General features: G+C 37.3%; 3 protein-coding genes across 3 annotated transcripts; 1 reads left to right on the top strand and 2 right to left on the bottom strand.

Annotated features, from left to right (window-relative positions):
- The first annotated feature begins 680 nt into the window (after positions 1–680).
- Positions 681–1,955, top strand: grp (gastrin-releasing peptide). Its single transcript, XM_062434017.1, has 2 exons — positions 681–828; positions 1,726–1,955. The coding sequence occupies exons 1-2, from the start codon at positions 681–683 to the stop codon at positions 1,953–1,955; spliced, it is 378 nt and encodes a 125-aa protein (XP_062290001.1).
- Positions 1,956–6,747: 4,792 nt separating this feature from the next.
- Positions 6,748–9,347, bottom strand: rx3 (retinal homeobox gene 3). The gene is made up of 4 exons (XM_062435007.1): positions 9,089–9,347; positions 8,958–8,960; positions 8,195–8,430; positions 6,748–7,191 (listed from the first exon to the last, which is right to left on the bottom strand). The coding sequence occupies exons 1-4, from the start codon at positions 9,345–9,347 to the stop codon at positions 6,748–6,750; spliced, it is 942 nt and encodes a 313-aa protein (XP_062290991.1).
- Positions 9,348–13,733: 4,386 nt separating this feature from the next.
- Positions 13,734–18,916, bottom strand: cplx4a (complexin 4a). The gene is made up of 3 exons (XM_062435040.1): positions 18,753–18,916; positions 16,402–16,489; positions 13,734–13,961 (listed from the first exon to the last, which is right to left on the bottom strand). The coding sequence occupies exons 1-3, from the start codon at positions 18,914–18,916 to the stop codon at positions 13,734–13,736; spliced, it is 480 nt and encodes a 159-aa protein (XP_062291024.1).
- Between the last annotated feature and the right edge of the window lie 414 nt (positions 18,917–19,330).

Below are 19,330 nucleotides of genomic sequence, written 5' to 3'. Positions count from 1 at the left end.
AAATGATCTCCTTTTAACCTGCTTAGGCATTAATATACTAACTACAAGTTAATACATCAGCAGTAATAATTTAGTAATAGGCCTATATGCTGTATGTAATACAACTTTAGGCATGAGTGTTTTTAGACTTACATTCGACTAGATTTTGAATGAAGGACTTTTTACACTGTGGCAGATTTTGAACACTTTTTCCATCTCTGGCTGGCTGTAGCCTATAGTATCTTTTTTCCACATGACGGAAACAATTATATAAAAGATAAAAGTCCTGTCCATCATCATGAAATGACGTTGGCACCTCCCGCAATCTCCCTTCAATCTCTGTACAAACAATAGCGAGCAATAATAAGTAAAGGCTCGCCATTGATGATCATTTGCCATCATCAGTTTCTCATCCTAGCATAGTGGCACTTCTAAAAAAAAAAAAAAAAAAACCCGCTGACGCACAGCTGTATCAGGAGGGGCATTTAACTTTCAACATTAGTCATTTCTATCAAAGGCAGCGGGAGTGTAACTTCAGCAAATCTGCAACTGGAGCTTCCCCCCCCCTTCTTCTCCTCTTCTGCAAAATCGGTTCCCATTAAGAAAATATGGTGGAGATTTTCTAAAGTTAGATCAATCCTGATTAACTGAAACTAAGGATTCATATCCCTCGGTTTAGATCTGACATTTTCTCTGATAACATGGGCGGAGTGTGTTTATGCTGGACTTGCAGACCAGTGTGGCCACTTTTTCTGATTCTGGCTTCGTTACCTCGCATGTTGCACTGCTCAGAGAGTCCTGCAGCAATTGTTGGCAAAATATATCCACGCGGCAATCACTGGGCAGTAGGTAAGAGAAACTTAACATGTTCAACAGGTGTAGTAAGTAATAATGATTTTGTTGTATTTCCTTTATTTCAATTGTAACATGCACAATCGTAGGTGATAGAGCAAATCAGTTCATATGTTGCATCAGAAGTATGTTAAGGCATTTCGAGTTAACATCTTGCATGCTTTACAGGACAGATGGTCTTTTGAGCAAATATGTGCTCTAATAGCCATAAGTGCAGTAGTAATGTAGTGATCTTCATGCATTATGTGTAAGCTCTGGTGACCTCCATGCATGTAATAGACAAGATGATTTTTCTTTCTTTTTCTCATATTCAGCTGGATAGGTCCACTGAAGAAAACTAAATCATTAAATTGAAATAAATTAGCAAATGCACCTATTTTAGATGTGAAACTTGTCTAACTGGAGACATACACTCACGTCATTAGGAAGACGTGCAGTCTAATGCAATCCATTGCAACAACTCTGCCATGAATTCTACTTTTATGCAACTTACATATTTTCAGTTGTTCATGTCATTGTCAGAAAGGTGATAAATGGGTAGACAAAATATTAGGAAACCCTTTAAAATATTATGCACTCCAACACGCAACCATCCACTACGACCTCACTAATACATATAAGGTAGAATTATGACCTTGGATTGCATTAGATTGCACAGGTTTTCTTAATAAAGTGCCTGATGAGTGTATACTGAACACAATGCAACCACCCAGCCTTGATATATGGTGGCAGTGTGGATTTAATTAGTATAATTAATTACACTAATAACTGTAATTACAGATTTGGGCCTATCATGGTGTAGTTTAACCCAAATATCAGAGTATGACAGATAACAGACACTGGGTATTTATACCAGAAAACAGTTAATGTATCCTGTCACGTCCAACCCTTCAGGTCATTTGATGGGAAAGAAGAGCATCGAGGACCTGCCTGTGCTGCAGGACTCAAACCAGGACAGTGACTACCTCACACCCTCAGAAACAGCGGGGGTCACACAGTTGGACCGATACAAGCATCTGATGGAGGCTTTGCTGCAACTGAAGAACCAAAAACGGATGATGCCACAAACTGCACAAAGGCTGCTTTGGCTGCACAGTGGCTGGAGAGAAGAAGACAAAGACTAATATCTCAGAGAGGTAATATTTTCAATCAGTGATTCTCACACACTGATATTTGAGCCAAGTTTTATTTTGAGAGTATTATGTCATGTATTTCTTAATTTCATCACTGCATTACAGATGTCAGACCTCCTTCTTCTGTCCTTGAAACTGCAATACAATGATGCCACCTGAATGCAAGAGGACCTCTGTTTCAAAAAATAGTCATCATTATCTACAAACATGTGCTGTCTGTAATCACATATACCACACTACTGTATATCTTTCCTGCTGTATGAATACACCTGGAAAAACAACAGAAGTTTATTTTATCAGTAATTTCAAATTTGTATATGCATCTCATACGACAGATTGATTATAAACTGATTTGACAAGGGTGATGTCACATAAGATGAGAATATGCTGAATAAATTTAATGTTGTGATAACTGCATTGTGGATGTCTAATCATGCTTTGCACATCACAGGTGTCCTGTTTTTGTTTTTATCACACATTCACTGTTTATGGTTGAAAGTCCAGGATGCGATGCTCATGAGGTTCACGCCACCTGCATGTGCAGTAACAAGTTTATACCACCAGATGGTACTCAAGGTCAATTTTAGGAGCATTTATAGTTTCTGTACTAAATTTTGAGTAACTTAACAGTAACGTGGAGCACGATGAGCTCACAAAAACAGAATAACTGCCTAAAACAGACCTTTAAAAGCAGTACTCTACTATTTCTAATCAGAAAGAAGACACACACCCTCTACCTGAATGTACACACACACACACACACACACACTGTGTGTCACTATTTGTTGTTTGTCCATTGTGGTATATCCACTGTAGCTGTATTTGTAGGAGGTTTATGTTTAAGTTTGGATGATGTTTAAGTTTTTGTTTGGATGATGTTTAAGTTTTTGTTTGGATGATATTTATGTATTGTGCTTCTGGGTTATAATGTGTCTGAATTATTCTATGAGGGATGAGTCATGTAAATGACCAGACGCGATAAAAGTATTCATTCCTTCATCATGGTGTCTATTTAGACAGTAGGAAAGAAGATGATGGCACTATTATTAGCCCTCAGGGATTGCAGACGATAGTAAATGCTAATTGAAACAATTAAGGTAAACACATCTTAAAGCCAAAAGGAACGTTTTCTCTTCTCTCATTTGTCACGGATGATTGGTGAACAATAGAGGTACAAGCCTTTCACCCCATCATTATGAGTCTAATCCCGCAAGCGAATAGGGTGAAGTTTACAGGAGTTAATGAGGAGGAAATAAGTGGGTTGACAAACTTATTCACTGAAACAGAGAGAGGAAGTCTGTAAGTTTAAGCTGCTTGAACAGATCCTCCATGTTTATATGCTACTTTAAATTAAATGGGAAAAATGCTACAGTGGTATGAAACTTGATATCAGAATAAGATTCATGTGATTTTGCATTTATAGTGTGCTAAAAAATTGTTGTTCTAACATTTTATTCTAAGTTGAGTAAACAAATATTTTTGAAAAAAGTTGAGCTAACCCAAAATTTCAAGTTTACTAATACGTAGTGCTAAGTAGTCCACTGAAAGTTTTAAGTTGAGGAAACTTTGGATAGTGGTTTGGGCATCTGCTGAGGTAACTATGGAGTAGTGATGTCATGTCACATTACCAAACAACATGTACATCATGACAGCATGGGCAGTGCAGCACTCTGTCAAGATCAGTCAATCTTACCAAAAAGATAAATAATTGTTGAGGAATTAGATGAAAAAAAATCCTGTCTGTGTCAGAGAAAAGTACTTTAACACTAACCAACAGACGGTCATATGTATCTATCCAAGAGAAGTGCTGCAGGTGGCGCCAAATCATGAACACACAAAACAAAACATGCTTTCTAACCCAACACAACATTGATTCAAAAACAGGTGAGATAAACAAAATAAAAACTTTCCTGGATGTACTAATCTTACCTGTTGAAATAAATCTAGACAGTCAAATTACTGTGTGGTGTCGAAACATTGAATTTATGAAACAAACAAAGTAAACCTACTACCCAGATCCTGAAAACTCTAAATTAGTACATCAGACAAATTCCCACCCCATGATGTTTTGACCGGCCCTAACTGCTCTACTGTTCTGCTATCTCTAATGTAGATGAGATGATATACAAGTTTCAGCAAAAGTTTTTGCCTTTCGGGCTTTGTTATGTTTTATAATAATAATAATGATAAAGTAAAAAAGTGTGTTCACAATCACATGGTTCACTTTGGACATATCAGGTGGAGAAATAACAAAGTATTTCCTATCATCTATCAGACAAAATATGTTTAAAGTTATTTATAATTTGTCATTTATACTACATGTTGATCAACTGCAGAACTGGAACCATTTCACAACCACATCTTCATGTACACTGAGGCCTTGATAATAACCATCATGTCCACAGGCCAGCGATGAAAAACAGGTATTGTATTTCGCTGTAAAGCTAATTACCTTACTAAACCACACCACTGACTAACATGTATTTATAATTACAATTACAAATACTACAAAAAACTACAACAAATTAAAAATGTCATCATATACAGATTGTTTATTTTTTTCTTTAGTTAAGTCTGAAACAAAGAGTCCTGGAGATGGAGCTTATATGCTGCAGTTCCAAAGGATGCACTGTAATAAACAGATTCAACTTTACCACATAGATCTGAATAAAAGTTTTCCTTCGTGCAGAAAACGTGAAATTAAGATTCTGTTTTTTGTTTGCCTAAACTGTAATTTTTTTAACAAAAACTACTGTCATGCCAGTTAAGTCCTTTTAATTTGATATTCAAAGAGAAGGAGAGAGAGAGAGAGAGAGAGAGAGAGAGAGAGAGAGAGAGAGAGAGAGAGAGAGAGAGAGAGAGAGAGAGAGAGAGAGAGAGAGAGAGAGAATTTTCACTAACTGTACAAGATAATTCATTAAACTTAAAGATTAAAAATCTACCCATGACTGAGCAAAGCTGTTATTTTGACTTGCCTGGCAGAGTTGATATATTGCTTTGGTTGATTTTGATAACTATCCTGAACCACCATCTGTTTTTGCACCCTGTTATCATCATCGCTACATATTTTAACACCTTCAACGTTTTAAAACTCCCCAAAAAACAACAAGATGTCATTGCATTTCGATGAGGATGATTCATGTGATCGCCACGTTGCCTCTGGAATGAGTTATCTTATTTGCCCAAAACAATGCTGACAACAGAGCTTCTCTGTCTGCTATGTTTGTTTGCGGTGGTGTCTGCCAGATAGCTTCTTGTAAACGTCAGTTGAATTACTTGAATAAACAATACAAATAGTAACTGCCATAAATTTGTTGTTGCCAGTAGTTACCAGTACATCATGTCCACCTTGCTAAAACTATTGTAGTCTAATACAACAGTCCTGCAGTAAATTCTCACTTGTTGTTCAATGTTCAGTTTTTGATAAAACAGAGAGGCATTAAATCAACTGCATGGCCATTTTGAAGACTGTTTGGAGCTGTGTTGTTCTCCTCACTGACATTGCACTTGGGTTCAAATTGGAAAGGCTGAACGGAAGGCATGTTTATCTCACTGTGAGGGAAACAGACTGGGACCAAAGGCCGCTGCAACCATTTGACATCACTACCAAGAATGCATTGAGACAATGGCGACCTACAAGTGAAATTATATTATTTCCAATTTTATGAAAAATTAAGACACCGCAAGTGTTGTCATATCACATTTGTATAGTTGATGACAACGTTAATCTAATAAAGCCTACAAGTCTCAATAGTTGAGGTTCCTCTTAACTGTTTTTAATATTTGCAGTCATGTGGTATTTCCAGTGTAGACAGTATTAGGGAGCAGCATCAAGGTTACATGTGAGTGTGGTGCCCACATCACATGCGTTTTTTTAACAGCTCTTATTAGATAGGGTATAGGAATAGATATAGGAACATTAATTGGATTTAACATACTTTGTGGATCATTCAGTGTTAGTCATGATTGGAGCCCTTACTGCCTTGGTCAGTGTCCATCATCAGATTATTTAAGACCATATTATAATTAAGAACAATTATTATTCTAATAATTCTTGAAAAATCACAGCTGAAAACTTGGTTAAATGTATTCTTAGGTTTTGATGGTTTTTCTGGAAAAAAAAAAAAGTTTCTCCCAGTGTGATAGTGATGTAAGTGTAATCCACCACTAAGGGGTGCCGTACTCCCATTTTTCCACATTAATGTGTGCTGTGCTTCCATAAACTCTACTCCTATATCTGCAGTCGGATTAAAAAAACAGCCATGAAACACATGTTTCATATGCCTGGGAAAACTTGAGTAATCATTCATTTGTTTGTTGATTTTACATATAAAGTTTATTGTATAGAGAAAATATCCACATTCGATAAATCATTCATGATGAAGACCAAACACTTGGACAAAAAACCAGAGTGCTCCATTTATAAGAGCAAAATAAATACTGATGGGTGCTAAAGGACTCATATTGGCAACATAACATTGGATGATAATAGTCATAATGTCACAATGAGACTGGGCTGAATGAATGCGAAACTTAACAGTAAAAAGAGTTTGCAGAGAATATAAAGAAAAACACCAGAAAACTACATAGTAACAGTGTTGTGTAGTTTCATATTTTACAGGAATTTCACAGTTAGTGTCACAGCTCTCCATATAGGTGATCAGGATGTCTTTAATCCTGGGTGTAAATTGTAGTTTTCCAATATTAAACAATCCCATCAGCATGAGAATGAAGTCAGTTCTTCAAAAGACGCAGCAGATGTGCTCTGAACTTCCACTCAGCATCACCACGTCTTCCCAATAGACTGAATGTGTTCCTTGGCCTTCATCCTCAGTGAGGCAATACTGGAGTTCCTTGGATCAGCTGAGCACTGGTACGCTGGGGGTGGGGGGCACATGGAGCCGATGTGAGGCAGGTGAGGGCTGTGTCCCAAGGCTGGGGAGTTGAGGAAAGGCAGAGAAGAGGGCATGGAGGGGGGAGGTGACGGGGTGTATGTGCCCGGTAGGCCCTGCGAGCCTCCGATGAAGCCCGGGAGGGACTGCAGGGAGGTGGAGGTGGTGATCGGGGTGGTGAGCCAGGGGTCCAGCTGCAGGCCGGAGCCTAGGGAGTTGGTGGGAGAGCGGCTGAAGGAGAGCAGGGAGGAGGAGGAGGTGTCCTGCAGGTTAATGGAGCTCACTTCCAGCTTCTCCTGCCGACGCCACTTGGCTCGCCGGTTTTGAAACCACACCTAGAAACAAAGAGCAGGATTTCATTTTCAATCCAATAAAACTTTATCTGTCCCAATGAAGGCAAATGTTTGCTGCAGCTCCCTACCCAGGTCACCAAATACACACACAACAGATAGAGAAAGAAAGTTTAAAAAAACAACAGCAACACACTTCTAATCAAAGTCTGGACACTTAAAGAAATTGTAATGTATGATGTGAAATATGATATTGTGTACATCAAATACAATTTCGAAGAATGGTTTAAAATATAAAGGCCCAGTGAAGATGATATCAATTAAACTTGCTATAATCATTTTGCCTTAAATTGTGATGCTACAATCAAAAATGTGTGTTTGTTGCAATTACAACATTTTAGGAAACTGAATTCACAATTTATTTATTTTCGTCTAATGTTAACTCTGGTAAATTGCATTTTCCTGTATATCTGAAGCAAACCAAACATTCTGTGAAAAATCAATTTTTCTCTCTGTTAAAATTCAGACAAATCAAATAGCAGCAGCATGTCCTCTAACAGTTTAGATAGCTATAAAAAATTATATTTGCAGTTTACAAGAGTTTGAAACAAACGTTAGTAGCCTAATGAAAAAGAAAGACATTTTTTTGCAGTTTCATATTCATGTTTTCATGATAAAGTGAATTATTTAAAAATTAAATTAAAGTGAACTGATTAAATTATTAGGCATCAATACAATTTCTCAATTTTCTCAATGTTCTAATTTATTGGATGCAGTGATTTAAAACTTTGTAATAGTTTAAAAGTTAGTTTTTAATAAATCGTAATTTGAGACGTTATTTGGGAAACACCATCTCCTGCATTTATAAGAAATATTACAAATTTAATATATTTGTGTTGACCACAATATTTTGACCATATCCGTGACACACTGGTGCCTGCAGGCCTGTGCAAAATGTATACGGCCTGCACAATAAGGAATTAGAGTTATCAAACAGGACAAAAACAGAAGAAACAGGTGTTTATTTTTTATTTTTTTAGGGACAAACCTGCACTCGGACCTCCGGCAGGTTGACCTTCAGAGCCAGCTCCTCCCTGCTGTACACGTCCGGGTAGTGGGACTTCTCGAATGCTCTCTCCAGTTCGTGCAGCTGGAAGGTGGTAAATGTGGTCCGGTTTCGACGGTGTTTCTTTTTGGGGTTTTCATCATCGGACAGTTTTCCATCTCTGTCCGGTGAGTCCAGGCACACCGATGCTTCTCCGGTACTGCTGGCACAACACACACCTGCGCACAAAGAACGTAGAGTTTAAGTGAAAAAGAAAAAAAAAACTAAGGGAAAGTTTAAATCTTATTTTTTTTTAAATAAATACATAAATAAATAACGTTCAGCTGCTTTCAGGTAATTGAACTCCTCTTTTCATCTTATTCAATTGTACAGGATTCTTTTTAAACACCAGTCCGTGCTATCTGCGTAAAGCTAAAACTGTTCACTCACCATCAAAAAAATGACAAATAGCCTAAATGAAGAAGAAGAAGAAGAAGAAGAAGAAGAAGAAGAAGAAGAAGAAGAAGAAGAAGAAGAAGATCTAAATCGCTCTGAGGTACACGTCGGCCAGATATTCCAAAAAAAGTGAAGCTCTACAGATAGTTTGCCACTTTTTCTGCTTTTAACATGTTTTTTCTTTCTTTTTTTCCTCTTCTTTTTTAAAAGTTGTGCACCCGGTTAGAAAGCACACTTTTTCGCACTGTAGGAAATTATTATTGGACGATTATTCTGAGAAAGAAAATACATTATCTCACTCAGCTGACACCTGCTAGATTATCTAAAGATTTAGTTACAGACTCAAGAGTCGCTACAACAGATCCTGCTTGTTTTAAGTATATTTTTGCACTTTTGTTGCTGTTTTTTATTTTATTTTTTACAAAAGATAAATCAACTTACTGTCAAAACTTTCTGAGTAGTGACTTTTCTTCATTGGGATAACTGTTCCATCCCCGTTGCGCTCAGCATCTTTAATCAGGACTTTGTCTGTCATGCTGTAGGAGGCTGTTTTGTGGAAGATGGTGTCCTCTTTAAATCCTAATATCGCCTCTATGCTGTGGATTGTGGACGGGTTCCCCGGACTCTGGACGGAGCGTGTGGAGGGAGACAGGCGCTCATCCATCATCATCAGCTGAGCAGATGATCCAAGAAGCCACATTGGTCGGTGAGGTCCCCAAAAATGGTCGAAATTACGCACGCAGTCCGTCTTATACTCGGTTTTTAAAGTTGGAGTATGTCAAAGCTGTTGAATTGAAAACTAGTGCTGTTGGAAAACTTGCGCACAAGTAAGACGGTCTTGCTCAGTGGGCATGAAATATTTCTCCAGGGTGGGCTTTTAAAGTAGTGCCTGCTGTAAGACCCCCTGCTCATACGGCACCCCCGCTGCACGTCAGAGAGGGGACGTCCCGTTGGATTTGGCCCTGGATTTAGGGGTAACGGTGCACCCACGCAGGCACCAGCCGCACATCACCCTCCCCTAAACTCCTCCCCATCTCAAGTGCATCTCCGTACAGCAGCCAGTGCTGGCTCTAAACCGACTTACATAAATCTTAAAACCATCTTTCCACTCCTCCAGATGTCATGTTCATGTCACTCTGCGGGGGAAAAAAGAGGAAGATTAGGCCCATAGATTAAGGTACAACAAAATCATAATTACAAGATTTCTGGTCAGGACAAGGATTGCAAGATGACAGCTTAATATTTAATCAAAGTGTCAAGATATTGTTGCCAAAATGAATAGAGATTTCATTTAGTTGAAGAATGATGTTATTTGTTTTATTGACCTACAGGGAAAAAAACATGCTTGGGCTTTTAATAGCTTTTGACACATGTTGAATAAAATGATCGATGTGTACTAGTGATGAATTAACTAAACTCTAACTCTGAGTTTCATTAAACCAGTTTCTTGTAAGTGTGGGGTCAAAGAAGGGAAGAAAGCCCAAACAATAACAGTTTTGAGCTATAACCACTTAAGAGCAAACAAAGATTGACAGCAGTGTGGTAATCCTGCTTAAGGGGATTACATTATTTTACTCAAAAGAGTTAAAACCCCTAAAACTATTTAGCTTTTCCTAATTACAGAAGGTGACCTTATCCTTTGTTTGCCCGAGAGAGGAGGGAGGGCAGAGAGAGAGAGAGATGCTAATTAACACCAAAAAGTCACATGGAAAACTGTTTATAAAGCGTTAAAGTTGTTTTCTTTTGTGTTTGCATGTAAAGAGCTCTGAGGAATCTGTAGTTTTATGGTACACGTACATGTTGTTGAAATTGTTGATTTGAGCTTGAATCGATTCAGTTTTATTGTTAAAAAGTTGATTATGTTTTGAACTGTGGAAGTAGCTGAATGTTCAGTTTCTTTAGCTTAATGTTCAGCTGTGAGTTTGGCCTTGACTGTCACATGCATGCAGGTTGCATCAGTACAATAACCCCCAGTGTTAGAAAACAGGTGTGCAGCTCTGTCACACATGCTGAGAGTGAACAATGGCTTCAGTCCAATAAATACCAATGAAAACAGAATCAAAGCCGACACTGATCAACTGTTTTGATTATTCTGAGTCATAGATTGAAACTTTGAAAGGACTTTAAAGTTAAACTAATAGGCCAAAAGTATGTGAACACTCAAACATTGTATGTTGAACATCTCATTCATAAAACATGAGATACTTACTTTACTTGAGTATTTCCATATTATACTTTATATGCTTTATATTTATGCTTTATAGTCATGTTACTACATTTCAGAGGCAAATATGATACTGTGCACTGCACCATGCTTATCTGACAGCTAACTGGAAGTTAGCCAGCCTGCGCTTCCCAGAACGGAAATGTCAAACCTGGCATGATATGAAAAACTCTAGTATACTATGAAATACAAATAGATTTACCTGGAGGTGATAGGCTTAAACAGCATTGTGTGAAGTTGTTTGGCAAGGGCTTGAATGTAATGGATGTTTATTTATATGTAACAGTTCTACACTGCAGATTTAACCCAACATTTAAAAAGCAAAGACCTTTAATTGTAATAGAGTTCATTTTCACTGTTCTATTGATACCTATATTCAAGTGAGGGCTTTGTACTACTGTTGTAAGCTGTAGCATTAAGATAAGAAAGTATGTGGACAGGCGTGTCCATGTATCACTGTAGTTACCCTCTACTGGTAACCAGTAGAAATGACAACAACATTAAGAAATGTACCTATATAGTCCATACTATACAGAAAGCTGAACATTTTCATAAATTATAGCATTTAAACAAAAAAGCAAACAAACTTGAAATCCCAGTGAATGGGCGATTTTTGTTGCTTGGATCGGAATATCAGTATGTTTTTGTCTTTACCTGAAGAAGAATGACAGCTACCTATAGCTGCTAGCTTAACTTCACTTTTTAATAAATAATACCAACAGTTTCCAACTCTGTCCTAAAACAAGAGTCAGGTATCCTAATGAATACTGACATATGTTTTTCTTTCTGTAAATATTCCTCCTGTATCTGTCCATTAAGATATCTATTTGTAATGGTCTTACTATATAAGTGATAGGACACAAACTCCACAGTCCTCCTTCTGTGAAAAAGAAAATTTAAACATTAAATTCCCTATTTTTGTTTCTTTCCTTTTACTGCAGCTGAACATGAAAAAAACACTGCCTGTCGAGACACAAACATGGAGATTTTTACTCAATAAAGACTGTGGACTATATCCACTTAATTCTGGCTTACTCTGACAGCTGAGATAAACTTTTAAATACATTTTTGCACAAAATGAGGGCTTTGGATTTTGTCCCCCATCACTTACTATGTATTGTCAAAGGATCTTCTAATGGTCAGTTTGAACAGCAAGAAAAGCCTTCAGTTCATATGGACACTTGCTGTTGTTTCAAAACAGGCCTGAAAAACTGTGAACCTATACAATGTAAGACTTTAGTTTGTGCTGTTATAGAGAGAAAGAGAGAGAGAGAGAGAGAGAGAGAGAGAGAGAGAAAGACAGAGAGAGAGAGAGAGAGAGAAAGAGAGGGAGAGAGAGAGAGAGAGAGAGAGAGAGAGAGAGAGAGAGAGAGAGAGAGAGAGAGAGAGAGAGAGAAGAGAGAGAGAGAGAGAGAGAGAGGAGAGAGAGAGAGAGAGAGAGAGAGAGAGAGAGAGAGAGGAAGAGGGCACAGGCTGACAACCTTGGCTACACTGATCCTATTAGATGGTAATCTCCAGACTTGCAAATCCACAGCCGTTTAAACTTGGGTTCATGTGAAACTCTAAATGTTGACCATTCCTCCCCCCTCTTCTGCCTAACAATCATCCTTAACAAGTGTTTGGATAATGCCCAATTAAATTAAGACCTATTTCTTTATACACTGCATTAGTCCTGATTTAGATAGATGTGATTAACAGTACTGTCTTAAGCTCTATATGTTTAATAGCTGTCTAACAGAAGTGTTTGGTGTGCCACTAAGGATTTGAAACGTGATCAGCGATGGTGTTAAGCTTTTAGTTGAACATAAAGCTCCATGCAGCAACATTACAGTTAATTGAGTGTCTTTTTCTGAAATCAGGATGGATCCTGGGTAGTTTTAAATAAAGATAATTGACTTATACATGGAGCTTAGTGTTTGATAAGTCATGTCTGCAGGAAGATGTTCACAAAACAAGTTGCTAAATTGTTTATTCAATATACAACTTTATTTGAACAATACAGTTTTTTCCAGTTTGAAGGACCTTCATATATTTTTTATCAGTGTTTATGTACATTGTCTTTTTTTATCATTATGGAATACATCATTCAGTATTTTAAAATCTGCATTTTCTGCAAATATTTCAGGTTTTAACAGTTCTTATCACAATTAAAATGTGTATGTGGAGAAGTTCAAAGTAATCAACATGTCAAGCCTTATGAAGATTTCCTGCTTTGTATTGACAGCAAAAGAAAAAAATGAATCTAAATATAATTAATTCAAACACCACATACAAAAAAAAAAAAAAAAATCTAGAATAACCAACAAACCAAAAGGAAAGCTGAAACACTCAGACAGGATTGGTGTGTTTAAAAAAAAATGCAAGTATTGGTAGATTGGTTATATTTGACTTCAAAACACACTTTCAGGAGACTGAAGTCTCTCATTTTATGACAACTGAGAAGATTTGTGAACATTAAATCACATGTCTGGGTCTCTTTGGGGGAGGGGAATCACTTTTCTACATCATTTCTCTAGAAGTAACGGTCATGGGGGGAGAGAAGAGGCATTCTGGACATAATTCGCAGTGTATTGAGATGATGAGTTGTTAATTACTACCCATTCAGTAACAGGGAGGCAAACTTTTACAGTATAACCTTCACTGGCAGCAGTAATAATGTTACGCACTGGTGGGGCTGTATATTTTAACACAGAAAGATGACTTGTTGAATCCCAGACTTTTTTTTTTTTTTTTTAACACAGCTTGATCTGTATATTCCCCCCAAAGAAGAGTTGAAATTAATTTTCTTGTGTGATGCTGTTTCTTCTTCCTTCTTCTTCCTCATCCTCTTCATTAACCAAATGCCTCTATACTTTTAGCCATTCACATGACGGAGCACTTCTCCTCTGCTTTGCTCTTCAGCTCAGTGACGGTGGCCGAGGCCTTCTCCTTCAGCTGGTCCATGTCCATGTTCTGCAAGTTTTGAATCTGGCCCATGAGGGAGTCCTTACCCTCCTCCTCCGTGGCGTCCTCGTCCACCATCTTGAGCAGCTCCTCTGGCACGTCCACGTCGTCTCCGGCCATCTCGAGCATGTTATCATCCTGCTCGCTCTGCAAGACGACAACATTGGGCAGAAATGAAGGTCAGAGCAAAGAGACACAGACGTATGACAGTAGAGGACTTTAAATTAAGTCTGATTGTTTATGTTGAGGACAAAGAAGTCTGTTTTTCTCCACCTATAAAGTAGTAGTTCTTCTTAGTTATGTACTTGTGGCCCCAAACAAAGAAACATAATCTAGTTTATAATAATATCCTTGGTGTATTTTCAAAATATGTTTGTTCATTTCAAAATCTTTACTGATATGTCACTGCTTTAGGATCAGTTTTCAGTCATATTTTTACAGTAATTTATAATGATATACAAACTCTTCTTTTTTTTAACTGACCTCTTATTGTGTAGTAAATGTTTTTTAAAATAATGTAATATATGTGTATATATGTAATAATGTAATGTGTTAAAAGTCTTTCTAGATACCAGATATCATGAAGGAGCATTTTTTTGTTTTTCTTAATTTCAACATGAGATTGAAAATTCGTGGAATTGAATTATTATTTGCAGAGGTAAACAACTTAAAGTCTGACTTAAAGGCTTTTTACAGGATTACTGTGCTGTTTGCCTGCCCGATTTCCAAAACATATAGTACATCTTCCCATTGCTACACTGCACTCAGCCAAACATTGAACGTATTGACCTCAGTTTGCCAGAGCATGTATCACCAACTGCAGATAAAACAACATCAAAAAGCTAACTTGTTAACCGCCTATTGATTAATTAAATTTTCCTCCTTTGATTTCACTTAAATTCTATTATAATAAATATTACATATTTAAAATGTAACAGTTCATTTGGTTTAAATTCATATTTTAAGCAAGCAATGAGACAAACAAGGAGAGACACAAACAGATGAACTCTACGATCCGTCTTAATCCAAACGTAAGTATTGCTCTCGAGGATTTTCTGCTGTTTTTGTGATGAGTCTCCTTCGGACTTTACCATCCGCACCTCCTGACTTATTGCATCATAGAAATGCCAAATGTAAAGCCATTCCATCAAACTCAATGTAATCACTTAATATCTGGAATAGTCATGCAATAGGCACTGTACTGTACTGTGACTACTTTGAACTTCAATCTGTGGGATTATCTCAGACCTGCCTTAGCCTTTCCTCTCAGAATCCCAATGATCGTCTAAAGATATCTTCCATAGCGTTGCACGAGACCCTAATTCCATTAGACTAAAAGCACCGACTTCCCTCTAGCTCTATTGAAAGTAATAATGGCTGTTTTTCAAAATTCACACTTGATAGCATGCCCTTATGTTCTCAACCACCTCTGCATTAAAAGAAAAGAATAAACAGAATAGGATTCCTTCAGGTGCCTTATTGTTGTGTTGAAAAATCCATTAAGAATTTCAGTTCTGCTAAAGACACATTGACCTTTTTCATTAGTTTTTTCCCTTTTTTCCAAGCTGGCATGGAATGTAAACATCTTTTGAGGAAAAATAATTAGATTTATATGTTTAGTCTCATGCCATTATCCTCTGAGTACATGTGTGGTTTCAATTTAATAGAAAAACAGTGAAAAGAAATGCAGCCATTGTTTCAAATACAAGACAGAACAAAAGACTGTCTGTTGTTGTACTATAAGAAATGCCAGCAGCAGCCAAGGTCATCACAGTCACGTAACAACTATAACCATTGTATTAGAAAACCTTTATTAGAAAGTGATTTTTGCTCTTTTGCCATTGAAAACTGTTAATGACGAGCAACGTTTCACCACTAGAAGGATTTACTGGATTAAAAGGCTCAATGCTGATATTTATCTTAAAATAGCTTTAAATAAGATCCCAACATACCTTTTGTGCTCCTTCCATTGTAGCAAATTTGTCTTTAAGTTTCCTTCTAAATGGTGGAAAGTGCTAAACTAAAGTAGATGCGGTCTCCTCTTAAGGCCAGCTCACACTACCTGGTGCTCTCTAATGAGCCTGAGACACCTGCTCAGTGGCATTTGGCTTCGTAAGACTCAAGGTGCAATATGGGACACATAGGCTAACGTCTCCAGTACACCAGTCTTTCTCTCTAATCTACTGGCATGGCTTCCACCTCCTGTTGTCCAAGCTGCAGCTGCCAAGTTCTGCTGTTATATTAAGACAACCACGACTAAACGTGAAGCACCCATTTGTTGCTCTACCTGCACAGGCACGACACTTAGCTCAGTCATCAAATCCCACTTTTGGTGCCAGCTACTGGAGAAAGGTATTTTAAGGACTGTCAGTGATAATTACAATTCCTTATTAAAAGACCCAGAAGAGTATATAATCTGATGGGGAAATACAGGAATGTTGGAGGGAAGTTTGAAAAACACTGCAGCTTATTAAAATATATTGACTATTTGAGATAGAGTGAACCACAATGTTGCTGTGCTCCTATTTAGAAGACTATTCATTTTCAGTAAAGTTCATTGAAAATTATTTGACTCTTGAGTGTTTACCTTTGGCAGTCTGTATTTATCTCTGAGGCACACCCTGAGTGTTGCCCTCTCTGCCTTCTTGTGTAAGAAATCTGCATCTCTCTCCATCCTGAAAAAGACACACAGGAAATATTACTTGTATAGTAACTAGTCTCAAAAACATCCCTGACAAACAGTAGAAAATATTACACAGATACAGCGGGGGAAAAGCTGCAAACGAATACCAGCAAGGTGGAATTTTTTGACCTTGTGTTTAGTCGTGAGCTCCTGTTTGCCATTGTTGTATCGAGGGCTCAAGAACAGCATAGCGAATTTTTTCAGCATTAGGATTTTTTTTTTAAAGCAATGTTTCATTCTGATTTGTTTTCTTCATCCTGTTTGGTACATGAATAAACATTCACCCAATTAGATGAACAGCGAGAGACAGTATAATGTCAGAGGCATCCTCTATAACAATCACAACCCCAAAAGCAAGAAAAAAAATTTCTGGAAAAAAAACAAACATTTTAACAAAAGGTTCTCAATATGTTCAATCAGTTCTATTGGTGTATCTCCACTGGTCTACTACACATCCTGTGATCCTTGAATTCAAGAGATTCCTATGTAAACCCTTTTTTTAAAGCATCTGCTGCACTACTTGCTTTTATCTAGATTTTTTATAGGGTTCATTTGCTTTAGCTTTGTGAAAATATTCCTCAAGCATGCAATGAGTAATGTACTGTAAGCCCATGTCCCTAAATCTACAGGCCATAGTATGTTTAATTTCAGGCAGGCCAGTATGAATTAACCTGTATTATATCCATAGAATATAAAATATACACAGAAGTTGTATTCTGTGTCAAAAACACAGTTTCAACATGTTTCTTGATATTTTCAGTAGCAGAAAGTGTGTTTTAATCTCTGAATTATGCCTCCACTTTATTAAGGTCTCTGTAATGTCATCACTGCTTTGCACTTTGTTAGATCTTTTGTATCCTGTGGGGGTTTTTTTTTGTGGTTTTTTTTTGTAAGACGAGACTCACGTACTTTCCCTCAGCCAATTAAAGATGGGTATTATTAGGCCAGACTGACTCAAGCAGATTTGAAATCAAGCCAAGACGCCACAACTTGAGCTGTAGTGAAACAACAACATGGTGTTCTGGTGTTCTGGTGTTTCTGCTCTTTTTAGACACTTTATATCACTTTTTAATATTCAAATGTTTGATATATATCTAAAATCATTACTTGAAATTTTGTCATTCTAAAATGAATACATTCGTTCTCCAAACATGAGAGTAGAGAGGGTGGATGAAACTTGTTATGTTATTCAGGCTGCAAAAAGTTACAATTTTTTTTGTAACACACAGTAGATTTGTCAACTTTTAATAAAAAATGAGTACGGAATTCAGGATGGATTCCTCAAAAAATGACTTTTTATAATGATTTTTGATTTGATTTTCTTTATTTATAAAATATAATCTTAAATCACATTGTTGGTAAGGTTGCATTTTAGCAGTTGAATGAAGGCTTCAGTGTAAAGAACCAAAATTGAATACAAGACAAACTGATGCATTGATGGACGGCAACATGGAGGTAGACAAACTACCTGCTGCTCATATAACTGAAGATTAAAAATAGATTCATAGATATTCCATTAAAGATCAAATAAGACTATTATTGAAATGCTTTTTCAAAACAGCTTTGCATGTAATGTAAGAAAAAACTAACCATCCGTGTATGTCGATCTTATAACAATAGCGATAGCAAATGGTGGTCTCATTTAAATAAATAAATAAATAAATATAATGGTGCAGGTTTGTTTTCCCTCTCTGCACCACCACAGATCCTCCTTATCCATGGGATCTTTTTTTTTTTTACATTTCAGTTCAAATGCTGCAGAATTTACCACCCAAAAACCCACGTTTAGAGCTTTGAATTAAACTGACATTTTAACAATTGATGATTGGGTTATGTTCAAAACTGGACGGTCCCTTAAAACGTTACCCACAACTGCTGTTGCAGCAAAAACAGATGACAGATTATGGAAGATTATTGATCCGACCGCAGCACTGCAAGTTCCAACAGGACTCAGTGGATTATTTTGTCATAAAGTCGCTAAAAAGAAGACAAGATCCTCTATGGTGGTAGTTCTGCTGTGACCTTCAGCAACAGATGCATTTCTCAGAAAAAACAACTTGCACATTGTATGCTCGTGAAAATAATAAATACATGGGGTTTACATTTAGTCAGATGTGAAAACATATAGTTAAGGGCAGTTGCAATAGTGAAAGGTTGTGTTGAAATAACAGTTTTTCAAGGTCAGATTGTCATACTGTCGTCCATGGGCCAATGTCATCAATTCAAAATGGAGCACTCTCCGTGTTGCTACTTACTTCTCCTCCACCACCTGTTTTTGGTACTCTTCATACTCCTCTCGTGTCATCCCTGCTGCTTTGGCTGGATCTGAGGGGGTGGCCTCCTCTTCTTTGTCACCTCCACCACCAAGCCCAATTCCTGACAGGGGGTTCCCAATCATGCTCTTGATCAAGAAAGCCATCTTGAGTTATGTGCCTGCTTAATTTGCGAGGATGAGAATATTTTTCTGGATGAAAATAATGCTGCTCCCCTTATGGTGCCGTCCTGTTTGGCTTCCTATAGTTGTCAAATCCAGTGGTAGCTCTCTAGTTAACCTGCTGCCTGTCTATGGCGCCAAGGACACACTGACGACAAGCAACAGACACATACACACACAATTACACACACACACAACACACACACACAACGTTTTGCTTCGGCCATAATCTGGATTTAATCCTCCCTGCTCCACTATGCTAAGAGGCAGATGGCCTGTTTCCTATCTATTTTTAAATCATGCAGAGGATGTGGATGTTATTTTTCCTTTATTAATTTTGACACTCTTTGCATTCTTTGCCAAAACTAGGTGCAAAACTCATAATAAAAGTGTTTTTTG

Source organism: Scomber scombrus, chromosome 15, assembly GCF_963691925.1.
Source record: "Scomber scombrus chromosome 15, fScoSco1.1, whole genome shotgun sequence".
Lineage (NCBI taxonomy): Eukaryota > Metazoa > Chordata > Actinopteri > Scombriformes > Scombridae > Scomber > Scomber scombrus.
Note: the sequence above shows the minus strand (reverse complement) of the source record. Positions and strands in the feature narration are given on the sequence as shown.